General features: G+C 49.5%; 3 protein-coding genes across 3 annotated transcripts in view; 2 read left to right on the forward strand and 1 right to left on the reverse strand.

The window, feature by feature from the left end:
- The window catches only part of LOC142024740 (uncharacterized), a 372768-nt gene that overhangs the window by 290524 nt on the left and 65321 nt on the right, over window positions 1-16923 (reverse strand). The window lies entirely within an intron of this gene.
- Window positions 1-16923, forward strand: part of LOC142024748 (uncharacterized) — a 184485-nt gene that overhangs the window by 8116 nt on the left and 159446 nt on the right. Inside the window, exons 2-5 of the mRNA XM_075016933.1 lie at window positions 4753-4848; window positions 5460-5690; window positions 6240-6262; window positions 7029-7144. Coding sequence (XP_074873034.1) covers window positions 4753-4848; window positions 5460-5690; window positions 6240-6262; window positions 7029-7144 — 466 coding nt within the window. The remainder of the gene's footprint in view (window positions 1-4752; window positions 4849-5459; window positions 5691-6239; window positions 6263-7028; window positions 7145-16923) is intronic.
- LOC142024960 (butyrophilin subfamily 1 member A1-like) lies at window positions 7142-11150 on the forward strand. Its single transcript, XM_075017350.1, has 4 exons — window positions 7142-7172; window positions 8434-8454; window positions 8876-8896; window positions 10307-11150. The coding sequence occupies exons 3-4, from the start codon at window positions 8887-8889 to the stop codon at window positions 10822-10824; spliced, it is 528 nt and encodes a 175-aa protein (XP_074873451.1). The 5' UTR covers window positions 7142-7172; window positions 8434-8454; window positions 8876-8886; the 3' UTR covers window positions 10825-11150.

Genomic DNA, 16923 nt, shown 5'->3' on the forward strand with positions numbered 1-16923 from the left:
ATGCCTGCAGGAAATCAACGAAGCAAATGGAGATGTTCTTGTTCTTTCATTGAGCTTTCTCCACTATCAGTCTTAGTGCCAATATCTGCTGTATGGGACTTCTATCTTTCCTGAATCCCTCTTGCTCAGCCACCAGATGTTCTTCTATTTGCAGTCTTAGTCTCCCCATCAGTATCATCATCAGCACCTTAAATAAATAATAAGACATATGAATTAATTCATAAATAGAAGAAGATAAGTCAGCTCCCTGCTGCTCCCCACTGGTTCCCTGCAGTTCCCCTGCCAGCTCCCTACAATTTCCCCACCAGCTGCCCACTGCTCACTGCTGGCTCCCTGTGGCTCCCAGCAGCTTCCCACAGCTCCCCTGGCTACCTGCCAGCTTCCCACCAGGCCCCCATGACTTCGGGGCTCAACCTCTAAATGAGGTAAGTGTGGATTGATGCAACTTATACTGAATCTACTTTCCTGAATTAATTAACAACATATGTGCGAAACGACTTATAGTGAAGCGACTTATAATGAGGACCCCCTGTACAGACCTCCATTTTGGAATTCAGGTTTTCTCAGTAAGGGAGGGTGCTTAACGAATGCCTGTGGGGGAGGAGTGGGGAGAGAGGAGCCTATTCAAGCAATAGGCGTTTTTCAACTCCATGGTTTTTGGCCAGCTTCCCTTTTTGCTTTTAGCCTGCCTTTGAAATTGCCCGACATCCCCTGGGGCTACATCTGCTCTTACTGGGAATGTTGACGGCTGCTACACAACTTTAGGTATGCCATAAAATCAGGTTTGCAGCCGTCACCTTCTCTGTGCCCCACTGCCTTGTGGGTTATCCTGGAAAGGAGCAAGGCTAAGGGAGTAGACCCTGACAGAAAATCCGGAGGGGAGTCCTAAGGCGGTTCTGTGCCAACTTCTGGCATTGACCTGGCAACTCCTGCAGCTGAGCTGGTACCAGACGTGGAGCTTATCCTCTCCTTTGGACTATATCAGTAAAGCTGAGAGGGGAACACTGGCATCTGGGCAGCCCAGGGTCCCAATAATCGCCCAAGCTCGCGCCTGGAGAGGTACTCCAGCATCGCTAACAGTGTTGAACCAACACGGGAGGTAACAGATACCGGTTCACTCTCGTGTGGGCCTTCACAGTCACAGTCGACGCTGCAAATGACGATCCCAAATGGAACTACGAAGGGCGCGATCCATAGTCTACACAGACTGAAGGATGCTACTACTACTACTAGCCGTCATCTTTGGTCCCTGACTGCACTGCGGAATGTTGATGGGAGCGCTCCTCCGATCGGCATTCCTTAATCCTTGCACCTTGCAAGGAGTTCTGGGGTCAACCTGGACCCCAAATCACTCAGTTTGCTGAGATCTTTTTGTAATTCTTCACAATCCCTTTTGGTTTTGACTGTCCTGAACAACTTGGTGTCATCTGCAAACTTGGCCACCTCACTGCTTACCTCATTTTCTAGATCATTGATGAACAAGTTGAACAGGATCGGTCCCAGGACTGACCCCTGGGGAACACCACTAGTTACCCTCCTCCATTGTGAAAATTTACCATTTATTCCCACCCTTTGTTTTCTGTCTTTTAACCAATTCCCGATCCATGAAAGGATCTTTCCTCCTATCCCATGACCACCTAATTTACATAAAAGCCTTTGGTGTGGGACCGTGTCAAAGGCTTTCTGGAAATCTAGGTATATTATGTCCACTGGGTGCCCCTTGTCCGCATGTTTATTAACCCCTTCAAAGAATTCTAATAGATTAGTTAGACACGACTTCCCTCTGCAGAAACCATGCTGACTTTTGGCCAACAATTCGTGCTCTTCTATGTGCCTTGCAATTTTATTCTTTACTAGTGTTTCTACTAATTTGCCTGGTACTGATGTTAAACTTATCGGTCTATAATTGCCAGGGTCTCCTCTAGAGCCTTTTTTAAATATTGGTGTTATATTGGCCGTCTTCCAGTCATTTGGTACCAAAGTGGATTTAAAGGATAGGTTACAAACCACTGTTAATAACTCCGCAATTTCACATTTGAGTTCTTTCAGAACCCTTGGGTGAATGCCGTCTGGTCCTGGAGACTTGTTACTATTCAGCTTATCAATTAACTCCAAAACCTCCTCTAATGTCACTTCAATCTGAGTGAGTTCCTCAGATTTGTCACCTAAAAAGGCTGGCTCAAATTTAGGAACCTCTGTAACATCCTCAGCCATGAAGACTGAAGCAAAGAAATCATTTAATCGCTCCGCAATGGCACTGTCTTCCTTGATCGCTCCTTTTATATCTTTATCGTCCAAGGGCCCCACTGCTTTTTTAGCGGGCTTCCTGCTTCTAATGTATTTAAAAAACATTTTACTATCGTTTTTTGAATTTTTGGCGAGCTGTTCCTCAAAATCTTTTTTGGCTTTTCTTACTACATTATGACACTTAATTTGGGAGTGTTTATGTTCCTTTCTATTTTCCTCACTAGGATTTGACTTCCACTTTTTAAAAGCTGCCCTTTTCTCTCTCACTGCCTTTTTAACATGGCTGTTTAGCCATGGTGGTTCTTTGTTAGGTCTCTTAGTGTGTTTTTTTATTTGGGGTATACATTTAAGTTGGGCCTCTAGTATGGTGTCTTTAAACAGTTTCCATGCAGCTTCCAGGGATTTTAGTTTAATTACTCTACCTTTTAGTTTCTGTTTAACTAGCTTCCTCATTTTAGTGTAATTCCCCTTTTTGAAATTAAATGCCAGAGTGTTTGACCGCTGCGGTGTTCTTCCCAACACAGGAATATTAAAAGTTATTATATTGTGGTCACTATTTCCAAGCGGTCCAGTAACAGTTACCTCTTGGACCAGATCCTGCGTTCCAGTCAAGACTAGATCGAGAATTGACTCTCCTCTTGTGGGTTCCTGTACTAGCTGCTCCAAGAAGCAGTCATTTAAGGCATCAAGAAATTTAATCTCTGAATCCCGTCCTGAGGTGACATGCACCCAATCAATATGGGGATAATTGAAATCTCCTATTATTACTGTGTTTTTTATTTTGATAGCCTCTCTAATCTCCCTTAACATTTCAGCATCACTATCACTGTCCTGGTTAGGTGGTCGGTAATATATTCCTAATGCCATATTCATATTAGAGGAATGAATTGTTATCCATAATGATTCTATGGAACATTTTGATTCCTTTAGGATTTTTACTTCATTTGATTCTATATTATCCTTCACATATAGTACCACTCCGCCACCCGCACGACCTGTTCTGTCTTTCCGATATAATTTATATCCCGGTATGATAGTGTCCCACTGATTGTCCTCATTCCACCATGTTTCTGAGACGCCTATTATGTCAACTTCCTCCTTTGATATGAGGTACTCCAGTTCACCCATCTTATTAGACAGACTCCTAGCATTAGTGTAAAAGCACGTTAAAAAACTACCACTATTTATATGTCCGCCTTTCACAGACGCGTTGGATTTTTTTATATGAGATTGTTTCACATCTGATCTTGCCCGTATATTATTTCCCACGTTCCCTATCTGACTAACTTCTAGGGAATCCCTATCTATGGAGCCTCGTGTAAGAGAAGTCTCCGTCCGATCCAGGTGCTCCCCCGCACCAATCGGCTTTCCCCCACCTCTTAGTTTAAAAACTGCTCTACGACCTTTTTAATGTTTAATGCCAGCAGTCTGGATCCACCTTGATTTAGGTGGAGCCCATCATTCCTGTATAGGCTCCCCCTACCCCAAAAGTGTCCCCAGTTCCTAATAAATCTAAACCCCTCTTCCTGACACCATCGTCTCATCCACGCATTGAGACTCTGAAGTTCTGCCTGTCTATCTGGCCCTGCGTGTGGAACTGGAAGCATTTCAGAGAATGCCACCATAGATGTTCTGGATTTCAGTCTCTTTCCTAGTAACCTAAATTTGGCCTCCAGAACATCTCTTCTACCCTTCCCTATGTCATTGGTACCGACATGTACCACGACCACCGGCTCCTCCCCAGCACTGCCCATAAGTCTGTCTAGATGCCTCGAGAGATCCGCAACCTTCGCACCAGGCAGGCAAGTCACCATACAGTTCTCCCGGTCATCACAAATCCAACTATCTATATTTCTAATGATCGAATCCCCCACTACTAAAACCTGCTTCTTCCTAACAGTAGACCTGCCCTAAGGCTGTGTCCGCACTGCAGGGTTTTTCAGCAATAACTTATTGCAATGTTCTAACATTTAAATAAGTTATTTCTGAGAAGAGTGCTCACACGTCCAGAGCATTTCAATTTGGAGCATGCACACTAGAGAGCCCAGTTTCGAAATAAGAGCTAGGATGGGATGTCTCCCTAGAGGCCAATTAAGTCATCGTTTCCTCTGCTTAGTACATACTGAGTCACTTTCAAAATTGAAAGTGGGAGGAGGTGAGTGAAAGTTGTCCATTTTGGTGGAGTTACTAGTTGGAGTTAAGTGCCCTGTTAGCCCGGAGCAGCAAGCTTTGCAGTGTTCTACACAGTGGTGGTGTTTTGTTTTGTTTTTTGGAAAACAAAGAAAAAGCAAAAACCAATGTAGACAAGACCTAAGAAACACAGAGAACGTTACTGGAGACCCAGGTTGGGATGAGATTCTTTTTGACTTAAAGATTTTCCCTGATATAAGGGCAGCTGTTTAGGGGAAGAACCAGATTTTTAGTTTTGCTGATGTGTTTTTTTCCACATCTCCACCCCCCTCTCGACCCAAAGTAAAACCTCCCAAATCCTTTCTGTTTCCTCAGGGAAAAATCCAGGCCCGTTTGAAGACTCTGAGAGAAGAGAGAGAAAAGCTGCTGGGACTGAAAGCGACAAGAGAGGGGAAAAGCCGGGAGTGCCTGGTAGGTGCCAATTGTTATAAATAATCAGGGAGTAGCACTGGGAGGTCTGTGTGGCCTTGGTGAAGGAGGGATAATGAGAGTCTCTGTGATCAGGGATTGCTGGGTTAGAGCCGTGTGAAGACAAACCCTAAGCTTCCACTGCACTTAATTAATTAATTAATTAGTTAATTAGTTTTGTTAATTAGTTAATGGATTAGACAATGTTTAGCCCTTGTGCCTTTCCCACAAACCCTCCCCAAGGGAACGGACTGTCCCCAGGCAGTGCTGCCTGCTGCGTCTGCTCCTGTTGTTCACACACACTTCCTTCTTTTTTCTCCACTTGTGTCTCTGTCAGTGCGGCGCTGAGCCCGGCCTCCTGCCGCCTGAACTCCCAGAGTCCTCGGATAACATAATATGTTGAGCATCACAGGCCTAGAAACCTCCCTTACAGCGATAACAGGGGACAAAGGGGGAAACTGTGAGAGAATCCTCTGCCTTGTGTGCACAGAATAGAGTCAAGCGTCAGATATCAGGTTTTTCAAAGACGTTCTCCCTCCTGCGCACTCAGCCCCCCATGACAGGGCCCAGGCTCCACCCATGTCCCTGACCAGCCCTCCCCTGTCTTCCTACAGAAACAGACACAAACCGAGAGGCAGAAAATCGTATGGGAATTCCAGCAGCTGCGGCAGTTCCTGGAGGAACAAGAGCGACTCCTGCTGGCCCAGCTGGAGAAGCTGGAGGAGGAGATTGTGAGGATGCAGAATGACAATGTCAGTGAACTCTCTGCGCAGATTTCCCGTCTCAGTGAGCTGATGGGTGAGATGGAGGGGAAGTGTCAGAAGCCAGCGAGTGAATTCCTGCAGGTGAGACTGAGGGAGACACAGAGACTCTGTGTGAGCCCCAGGGCTGGAGATCCCAGAGAAAAAGTTAAGTTGTTGCTTTGCACCCACCAGCCACAGCTCCTCCACTTCTCCCTGCATGTCCTGCCTGCCACAGTCAGCTGGGGGGAGAAAAGGATCAGGTCCAGGGTGTGCTGGGGGGAGGGGATGGGCACAGGTGGGGAAGAGGAAGTGTGGGGGCAGGAAGAGGTGGGGCAAAGTGTGGCATTGCCGGAGGGGGTGGAGTGGGAGTGGGGTTCTGCATCCCCTGGGAGAAGGGGAAGCTGGTGCCGATGGTTACAAACATCCCAGCTCCCCTCACAGGGAAGGGAGGTTCCTGAATCATAAGCTCTGGGGTCCAGCAGTCAGAAGTCTCGAGTTATAGACACAGAGATGTTAGAGATGGCAAAGCCCCAGTAGCTCAGGGAATCCAAGGCCCTGGGGCCCCTCTTCCCCAAATTTGCAAAATCCCTTCCCAGGATCCCCTGTGTGTGTTGTGTGGGACTGAGACTCTTTTCTCTCCTTCCCCTGTAGGACGTCAGAAGCACCTTGAGCAGGTACGAGGATCTCACTCCCCTCCCACCTCTCAGTGTTGGGAAAGAGCTGAGAGATGATGTTAGCACCGAATCTCCCCAGGGCTCTACAGTGAGATGTTAGGGGCAGGTCAGATCCAAGCTGCAAATATCCCTGATCACCTCCAGCCTGAGGGTCTCACCCCTGCACAGACTTTACAATTATCCCCTCAATGGCAAAGTCTGACCTCAAGTGTTTCCTAGAGGTGTCACCTCCCTGGGGGACCGGCTGCCCCAGGACTATGAGGCTGGAACATCGGCTTGTCACTGCTGGGCACTGGGTGAATTGGTGTCTGAGTCTAGTTCCTAGTGGGCAGATTTGTACAGCACTTCCACTGGCAGCATCCTGTCCCTCAGAGCCTGGAGGCCAAGGCGTGAATGGGCCATGGAGACGCAATTCCCCTTTTGTCCCCAGAGCTGGTCTCTCCAGGCCGTAGTTCTAGAATCTGAATGGGGCCTGCGAGGGGAATGTTGCAGGGCCCTGGGCTGTGCTGCACCTGCTCTCAGGCTGGGAGAGGCCGAGGGATTCTAACTCCCAGCCCCTCAGAGCAGAGACTCACTGGCAAGAACTGAAGAACCAAGTCACTAAATTCAGTCTCACTGTCTGATGCAGTGAGTCTGTGCTCACGAAAGCTCATGCTCAAAACTTTTCTGTTAGTCTATAAGGTGCCACAGGACCCTTCGTTGCTGTTACAGATCCAGACTAACATGGCTACCCCTCTGATACTTGTCTGATGTTGTTTCTGTCCAGGTGTGAGGTGGGGACGTTCCAGCCACCAGAGGAGGTTTTGCTTGAACTGGAAGGACAAGTCAGTGGTTTCTCCATGAAAACTATTGCTCTCTCTGAGACTCTGAGCAAGTTCAAAGGTACCTACAAGGGCTCTACGAGGGGAAAGTGAGTGAAGCATCCAGGACAATGGAATGCAAAATGCTCTGGTGAATTGGTTCACAGTTAGGTTCTACTTCTATTTAATTGTGGGGTGAGAATGGCACAAACTTGGGGCCCAACAGACCCAGGTTGATTAACTCAAAAATTTATTTCTTTCAAAACCATCTTTGCAATTCCAGTTACTGTGAGAGTGAGAAAGGACCGACACACGGAGAGAAACACTGCCCAGCTCCCTTCTCCTGGGGCATGGGCAGGTCATCCTGCATTTCCCCTGGGATGCTCCGTCTAACCCTTCCCATGTCTGAAATGTCATCCCGATTACGCACTGACTAGCAGATTTACCCAGCAATGCTCAGGTCCTTCCCTCAATTATGGGGTGGTTTGGAAATAAACAGAAAAGTTTCCTGCTTTATTTCAATTATGGCATTTTTCAAAATTACACTGTTGTTTTGATTAAATCAATTTTTATTCTGGATTTTTTTAAACAAGGGATTGTTCACATATTTCCATTGGCTTTTTTAGTACATTTTATAAAGGGGAATGTCACCATGTGGGTATTTTTTTGTCACGATAAACTCTTTTCATTCACTGTTTTAACAAAAAGGACAGCAGTTAATGTGGTTTCCACTAACATTCTCTTTTAGTCTTCAAACCTTAAGCGTTGATTTATTTGCCCCAAAACAGAACATTCCTCCAAATTTCTGTAAGGCTTATTGAGAAAGAAGTCAGGTTGGTCCAATTTTTCTGGCTCATCCTGCTTCAGTCTTTCAGCATTTACGCAGTTATGTTAATTTTGAGGCTTGTCCTTGATTTGGTGATAGTTTGGTTTTATGAGAAGCAATCGCATTCCAGGCACATCTCGTTTTCCTGGCACTACCAAACCCTTATATTTTATTAAGCTCTGATTAGAAGAAGCCGTACAGCGAATCTGGTGGTAGTAGCTCTTCCCTTTTAGGAGCAGTTCTTGATCAAACAGAGAAAAAGTCAAACTTTCTCAAATATACAGTTGAAGACGTGGGGAAGCACTAATTTGGATCGATTTCATAGCAAAAGCTAATTTGTAAAACTGGTAGACAATAGAGTCACAGAGCTTAAGCCCAGAGGGGACCACTGAATGTTTTTGTGTAACATCCAAAAGAGGATGCTGATTTCTCTCCATCTTCATGGTTGTCTGAGGATAAGGAGAAATTAAACATGAGAAAATGGAAATGCCGAACACACACATGCGTCTATATTATATATAACGTTTATTTCTCTTCAATTTCAGACAAACTGAATGAAGAGACAAGTAAGTGTCATTCTCCTTCCTCTGAGAAGGTTTTCTATGAAATTTGTCTCCTCCTGTGGGGATTGGTGTAACTCTGTGGAGCTGTTAGCATTACATTTACCTTGTCCCAAGAGAATCCCTTTTACCTTTATTTCCTGACGTGGTTTTTTATTATTCTCCTTCTTTTTGGAGGCCAGTTAGTTTTTTAGGGTAACCTTGTAAAATGTGCAGATAGGAATAAGGGGATTTCGAAGTTCCCGGGGTCCTTTCGAAAAGGACCCCCATCTGGATGAGCTGCGTGGCAGGAGCCACGGCAATTTCAAAGTGCCGCGGCCGCCTGCATGCTAATGAGGCGCTGAATATGAAGTTTTGGGCTCGTGTCAACATGGCCAAGAAGTGGGGAACTCCTAACAAACAATGTGTGTGTGTCTTTCATCTTTAGGTAAACCAAATATGGAAATTGGTAAGTGTCATTCTCCTTCCACTGAGGAGAATCTTTTGCACCAAATCAGATCCCCCTGAGGGAGGTTGTGTGATCACCCTGTGCGGATGTGACCCGTCACCTCTCTGTTCTCTCCTTCCACTTCTCCCCTCTGAAGAAAGCCATGAGCTCTGCAGTGACCCCACTCTGACTGGGTGACAGGGGCTGTGTCTGTGGGTGGCCCCTGCAGCAGACTCAGGCAGAGGGACAGAGCCGGGATCAGAGCCGGGGGCTCTCCTGGGGCTATTACACACCCCTGGGGAGCTCCTGTGAGCAGAGCTGGGAGCTTCTTCCTTTTAGCCTCTCCGCATCCACCATGATCCCAGCCTGCGCCTGTCTCTGGTACACAGGGCATCACTTTCCTCCCATCACTAGCATGGCCCTCTCCCTCTTTCCACCAGCCGCTGTTCTACACTCCCCCTCCCCCTGCAATGGGTAATTACCCACTGGGAGAACAGGGACAGGCCCCAGGGCTGATTGTGGGGCCCAGGAAAAATGGGCATCTACGAGCCTGGGACAGCTCTGTCTGCTGCCCCCCAGCACTGCTGCTGGGAGCAGGGTCAGGGCTTGCTGGGCTTGTCCTGCTCCACCCACCCAGCACTCCAGCCAGGGAGCGCAGTCAGGGTGGGGGAGTTGCCCAGTGTCCAGCTGGAGCACTGGGTAGGTGTAGAGGGACCTGCCCTGTGCCCTGACCCCATTCACATGACAGGAGCATGAGGAGTTGGGCACTGCAGACAGGAGGGGGGATGGGCCCCCACATATTCTGGCCCAGGGGCCCACAGAAGCCTCATCCCCCTTCTCCCCCCACACTCGTAGCTTCTGTCTCATTGCACCATCAAACCCCTTCCCCTGTGTTAGCCCCTCCCTCCCTGCCCCAGGCTAATGGACTCTTCTGCTGCTGAGCTGTGATATTCAGGGCAGGATCTATCCTGGTCGCGTGTGGCCTGTTGTTGTCTGAGCTGTGACATTTCCCAGCAGGGCGGGTGCAGTGGGGAGGCCCCAGGGCAAAGTCCAGCCCGGGGCAGCTGGACACAGGGAGATTTAAGGTGTGTTGGGGGGAGGGGAGCTCTGCCAATGGTCACTGAGTTGGACCATCTGCTGGGGCTCCCAGAGTCTCTGGTCCCTCCCCAGGGAGAGGTGGGGGCAGGAGGGGAAAGATCCTGAGCCCCAGGCCTGGCCCAGCCGATCCTTTCACCCTGTCCCTGACCCGGCCCTGCCTGTGAGTGACTCTCCCCAGCCCTGGGCTGAGATCTCAGAGCTGTCAGGCACAGCCTGGGGGAAGGAGATTCCCCGAGTCCCTCTCCAGCTGGGCCCGATTCTGTCACTGACCCATCAAACCCTCCCCCAGGGCTGAGCTCTGCCCCTCACGCTCTGATTCTCTCTCCCCTGCAGCCCGTGTGACTCTGGATCCAGACACGGCTCATCCCCAACTCGTCCTGTCTGAGGGTGGGAAAAGTGTGAGATGGGAATGTACACGGCAGCGACGGCCCAACAACCCGGAGAGATTCAACTATGAGACCTGTGTGCTGGGCTGTGAGGGGTTCACCTCGGGGAGACATTGCTGGGAGGTGGAGGTGGGGGATGGGTTGTTCTGGGCTCTGGGGGTGGCCAGAGAGTCTGTGAAGAGGAAGGGAGGGATCAGCCTCAGCCCTGAGGGGGGGATCTGGGCTGTGCGGCGGTGGGATCATCAGTTCCAGGCTCTCACCTCCCCTGTGACCCACCTGCCCCTGAGCCGGGCCCCCCGCAGGATCCGGGTGTGTCTGGACTGTGACCGGGGGCAGGTGACATTTATTGATGCTGATGCCGAGGCCCCGATCTTCACTTTCCCACCAGGCTCCGTCCCTGGGGGGAGAATCCGGCCCTGGCTGGGGGTGTTGGACTGTAGATCCCAGCTCCGACTGTGTCCCTGAAACCAGCCTCTCTAGCCTCAGTCTCTATGACCTTGGAGGACTCCCATCTCCCCAGCCCAGCTCTGTGATCCCTGGATGCCCCTTCCTCGTCCCTCCCTGCAGCCCCAGGGACAGGAGGGAGAGAGAGATGATCCCCTGGGGCTGGCAGAGGGGCCTTGAGAGGCAGATATGGGGCTGGGCAGGGGCAGAACTAACAGCCAGGCTACTGCGGGGGCAGGACACAAGTAATTAATGAGGGTTGTGCAGGAGCAGGAGCTGGATGCGATTTGTACCGATCTGTGTCCTTAGATCTCACTGGGGTCTGTCAGGTATTTACAGTAAATAAAGCAGGAAAGACAATTCTGATGTTTGTTGCTTTTTCATTTCCTGGCATCAGTTGCTGGGGGCAGAGTGGTGGGTTTGGTTCCCTGCTCACTCGGATCCCCCCAGCCCCAACAGGGAACAGACCAGCACGTCCCTGTGCTGAGGTGGAGCATTACTGCAATGTAAAATGAACATGCAAAATATGATGGGAACCGCTCTTCTCTGCTTGTACCAAATCTTCTGCCAACTAGGCCAAGGGAGGTGTCTGGTGATTGGCTGAATCTCTTTATTTGGCTCAGATGTTTGTACAATTGTAACTCGACAGGTAACAAGTATTGGCTCTGGGATTGTATTTGAAATTTTAAATTTCTAGGTGAGCACAATGAGAGGCTCGGGGGTGACCTATTGTGAGAGGGGCCTTAGCCCTGGGAAGAAGTCTGTGACAGAGACAGTCCCATAGCAGATTCCAGTGCCCAGCTGAGGGGTTTGGCTGTGGCCCTGTAACCCAGGAGACAGGCAATGGCATATTGCCCAACAAGGCCACGGACAGGTGACCTGCTCAGGTGACTGGCACCTTTTTGGTTAACAAAGGCCCACCTGGCTGGTAAAGCTCTGCAGCTTCATTTATTTCTGAAGGAGGCTGGTGTGAGTAGGACGGTCGGTGACTTTAAAAAGCATCACCTGCATCTGACCATACGGAGAGGTCAAAAGGTCACATTTCGGCCCTCTGCCTCAGAAAGTTTGATGAGCCCTGGTCTAGTTCATCCTTGACCCGGCCCCTTAACCCCACGCTCCTCTGGGCTGTTGTCTCAGCTGTAGCTGGGCAGGAAAGTGACAGACAATGGACAATACTGGAGCCGAGCTGCCCCTGAGGGGAAGAGGGAGGAACAGTATCAGCTCTGGGCCTGTCCCTGGTACAGAGACACACTGTGACAGTGACTGTTTCCCTCTGCAGCTTCCCAATCCCTTACTCGGGGGCCAGGAGCAGCTGCAGGCGGATGAGAGGCGGCCGCATTCAGTCTGAGACACGTGGCGCTGAGCTCAAGTGGATCTGCCAGAAAGAAGCTGCTGTGATATAGACGGGGGTGGAGGATCTGGGTTGTGTCTCCCACGTGCCCTGGGTTTAGTCTCACGGGGCAGGATTGTGGCCTTAGGCAGAGCTCCGAGTTCGCTGGGACTCGGCTGCCCCGCGCAGGGACAGCACCTTCCCGCGGTCCTTCTCACTGGGCTGGGGCCTCGGGGTGTGATTTATACCTGCCTAAACCTGCAGTGAGTTACTGCTCGGTGTGGGGTCCCCAGGTAGTCAGGGCTGGGAGGCACCTGGCCGTCACCCGCCCCTAGCATGAAACCTTGTCTGTTCCAGCCCTGAGTCAGCTTGACAGCTACACGCACCTCCTTCCCCTCCCACGCCTCCCGCACCCTCCCCCAGACCAGGAACAAGGAAACTTTTCACGCTGGGTCCCACTTCTCATCCCTGGAGCTAGCAGGGCCCTTCCAACCTACCGAACGTCCCCCAAAGTGATGGCAATTTCGGTTACATTCCGATGAAAAAGTGACCCTGTGGCACCTCTACGAAAATCCATCTGCAGCCTCTAAACACGTTGTGAATCGGTGTATAAATGTGAATACACAGATGCAAAAACAGCAACAGATTTCACCAGTTTTAATGAGATGGATGAGCCTGAGACCCAGCAGCCCAAGGGGGCCTCCCCCCGGGTGTACCCCAGCACTAGACCGTGCAGACCCAGCTCTCACGCTGCAGGTCACCAGTTAGCTCCCTTCACTAGTCACCGTCTTCCTGGAACGTCCAACCCTGGTCACAGGCCACTCAGTTGCTGCTTCCAGTCGTTCCACCCCCTAAACTCCACGTGAGCGTCAGCTCCACGCCCGCTTCGCTGGGATCTGTCCTTAGGGCGGTGCAGTGGAAGAGCATCAAATGCAGCACCCAGATTCCCACAGTGGCAAAGAGAAACACTGGGAACAAATGATTATCTCTAAAATAAAATTAAACATTTTCTGGGGCTGAGTCTTAACTAATGAGCTGGTCTCTTTTGTAACCAAGTCCTGCTCACCCTAAACCGCTTCCCACTCCAAAGACACATCACACCAGTCCTGTGTCTTTGTTCTCAAACAGCACGTGTGCACGCGCACACACACACGCTCTCCCTGTAGATTTTCTCCTTTCACAATCTCTTGGTTTGCTCCTTGCTCAGTGCACAATACACAGCTGCTCAAATGGGAGAGCATCATTAAAGCCTGTGAGGGGTTAAACCCAGAGAGTGGGTGCCCTGTTGGCAAGCAGGCAGGTGAGCGAATGGGAAAAGAGGGGGGATTTTTTATTTGAAGCAGTTACCTGCCGAGAGGCCTTTTTTGCTGGGGCCAGAGGAGAGAGAGAGAGAGACATTTAAGCCTGAACAGGGTTTAAGGAGGTCAGTAACTAGCCAGGCCACAAGGTGATCTGGGCAGACAGACATGTAAGTAGCAAGGAAATGTTTTGTCAGATGCGATCAGGTTATTCTTAGTTTGGGGTTGGTGCAGGACTTCTCAGGCTGGGTGATGGACACTCACTGTCCACTCTAACTTTTAAACTGAATCCCAGGGAGACAATTCTCTCTGCTGTATTCTCCCTTTCTTTAGTTGCCTGGTGTTCCAGAGCAATTAAGGCTGTGTCCATGCTACAAAAATAGCTTCGAAGTTGCTTACTTGGAAGTAAACACCCAAGCTGAGCATCTCCACACACCCTATTTTGAATTTAAACTTTGAAGTCGGGCACTGCTCCATTCCCAGGAATGGAGTGAGGACTTAGAAGTTGCCAGCTACTTTGGTGTAGTGCCTAACTTCCAAGTTAGTTCCAAGTGTAGACGCCCCCTAAGTGTGCTTTATCACGTAACTCTTTTGTTTTGTTAATGAATCACCTGTTCTTTTCTGCGTCTGATCCTGTATCCTAGAGCAGGGTCTGGGTATATACAGACCCAAGACTGAAAGGGCAGCTATCAGATTGCAGCTTAATTTCTTCCTATTTGTTTCCAGCTCTCTCCCAAGAGAGGGGTCAGAGCTTGGGGTTGCCCCACAGGGAGACATCCCAAGTGTGTCTGCTGGGGTTCTAAAGTGGGGTTTCTCACTTGGGTGGTGGCAGCTACCTCCCAGGTCAGGCAACCTGTGACCTTGGGAAGCTTTCTAAGCAGAAGCCGACAGGGACAAGATGTTTTTCAGGTGGCCTGCTCCCGCTCCACTGCATTGACAGCAGCTGCCCAGCAGGGGGAGGCTGGAGCTGAAAACTCAGGAGATCCCCGATTCACACGGTTTCTATTTACAAGTTTCTTGCAATAACAGGAGTCGAAATCATGAGTGGAGGGGAGCCGGGAACCAGGCGGCAGCTTTGCTCCCAGCTCCCCTCTGCTTGCTGAAGTCGGGAAACTGACCAGCACTGCTGTACCTGTACCTGGCTCTGGGCTCCCCACCGCTCACAGGAGCAGGGAGCCAGGTGCAGCCAGGACTGGGGGACCTGACGGTGGTAGGGCCCCTTCCCCTGCCAGGTCCTGACTTATGCAGAATTTGACTTACATGTGGTTGCTCAGGAATGTAACCTACCCATAAGGTGGGGGTCTGCTGTGTGGGGCAATTTGCTCTTTTTTAAGTTGGGGGCAGTTGAAAGAGGCCTTAAATACGGGACAGTCTGGTTAAAAATGGGATGGACGGACACCCTGTGACCCATCCTATGGATTGGGCAGTCCTACTGGCATAGCACGGCATGAGAGACACGCTGGGGTTCTTCCTCTCAGAGGTGAACTGACACCCGCACGCCTGATAAAAGCAGGGTCACAGCCTAAAGTGCTGCAAAGATCTGGGGTGAGAAGGACGTGGTCAGGCAGGAAAGTATCTGGTCAGGTGAGTCCAGGCTCCAGCACACAGATCACGGGTTTATTTTTCCGTGTAATCTTTTACTTCCAACACTGCTGCTGGAATCTCTGCTGTGTGGAACTGAACAGAGGTCAGCGCTGGGTGTTCCAAGAAGCAGTGTATCTGGGGGCACGTGGGATGTGGAGCAGTGTAACTGTTCCTCCAGAAGCAGTTGATTGGTGCCTAACGCCCCATATAGGGGTAGGTCTACAAAGCAAAGTTATTCCAGAATAGTAAGAGCGAGAGAGCCGTGCTAGTCTATATACTATCAATACAAAAAAGCAGTCCAGTAGCACTTTAAAGACTAACAAAATAATTTATTAGGTGAGCTTTCGTGGGACAGACCCACTTCTTCAGACCATAGCCAGACCAGACCAAACTCAATATTTAAGGCACAGAGAAGCAAAAATAGTAATCAAGGTTGACAAATCAGAAAAATATTAACAAGGTGAGCAAATCAGAGAGCAAAGAGGCAGAAGGGGGCGGGGGTGTGTGTCAAGAATTAGGTAAAGCCAAGAATGCAAAAGAGCCCATAATGAGCTAAAAAATTCCCATCCCAGTTCCAACCACGTGTTGTGTCAAATTTGAATATAAAAGCCTGTTCAGCAGCCTCAACTTCCAAAGTGTTGTGAAAATTCCTCTTCAGTAAAACACAGACTTTCAGGCCATTAACACTCCATTAAAGTGCTGGCTGACAGGTTTGTGAATCAAGAGTGTTCTTAAGTCTGTCTTATGCCTATTTATTCTTTGTCGAAGAGAGTTTGAAGTCTGTCCAATATACAAAGCATCTGGGCATTGTTGACACATGATGGCATATATGATGTTAGTAGAGGAACATGAGAATGTGCCTGTAATTCTGTGAATAACCTGGTTAGGCCCAGTGATGGTATCTCCAGAACAGATATGTGGACAAAGTTGGCAATGGGCCTTGTTGCAAGGAAAAGTTCCAGGACTAGTGTTCCTGCGGTATAGACTCTGGTTGTTGGTGAGACTCCTCATAAGGTTGGGAGGTTGTCTGTAGGAGAGAACAGGCCTGTCACCTTGGGCCTTCTGGAGTGTGGCATCCTGATTAAGGGTAGGTTGTAGGTCTTTAATAATGCGTTGCAGTGGTTTGAGTTGGGGGCTGTAGGTGATGACCAGTGGTGTTCTGTTCTTGGCTTTTTTGGGCCTATCTAGGAGTAGCTGGTCTCTGGGTGTTCATCTGGCCCTGACGATTAGTTTTTTTATTTCTCGTGATGGGTAATTCAGGTTTATGAATATTCGGTAGAGATCTTGTAGTTTTTTGGTCTCTGTCAGTAGGATCAGAGCAAATGCGATTGTACCTGTAGGGTGCAAGAAGACATTGTAACGGTTGAGAGTGCAGTCTGACCCCTCTACGAATCCTCAGGAGAATCCCAAACAGACCAGTCTGTGCAAGGTGAAAAGCTGCAAAACAACTAACCCTGCCATGGCAACAACTGCAAGCAAAGCACACCTGCCAACACTTCAAGGCTACGCTGGCAGTAGGCCACAAGAGATAGTGATAAGGAATGCATAGGCAATTTTAGGCAATCTTATGTTAATGAGTTCAGTTTTATCAGCTAGTGTTAGGAGGCCTGTTACAGAGCCTCTCCCTGAGCAAAGCTCCAACGCATCAGGTTTTCCCCCACTGGTGACTGTGGCGTCTCCGGGGCTCCCGTCGCGGGTGTCACGCGCTTTCAATAAACCAAATATAGCACTCGCCTTCTGGGTGCAGCCTTGTTTCTGGGGAACCCGAGCCTGGTTGGTTACAGTACCTAAGGGCTTGACTGTAAACAATGGATCTTGTTGTGTGTGCAGGATGGAAGCTTGAAGCGTGTAGGTAAGTATAGCGATCAGTGGGTTTCCGGTAGAGTGTGGAAACCCTGGACGCCCTAT

Source organism: Carettochelys insculpta, chromosome 22 (genome assembly GCF_033958435.1).
Source record: "Carettochelys insculpta isolate YL-2023 chromosome 22, ASM3395843v1, whole genome shotgun sequence".
NCBI classification, from domain to species: domain Eukaryota; kingdom Metazoa; phylum Chordata; order Testudines; family Carettochelyidae; genus Carettochelys; species Carettochelys insculpta.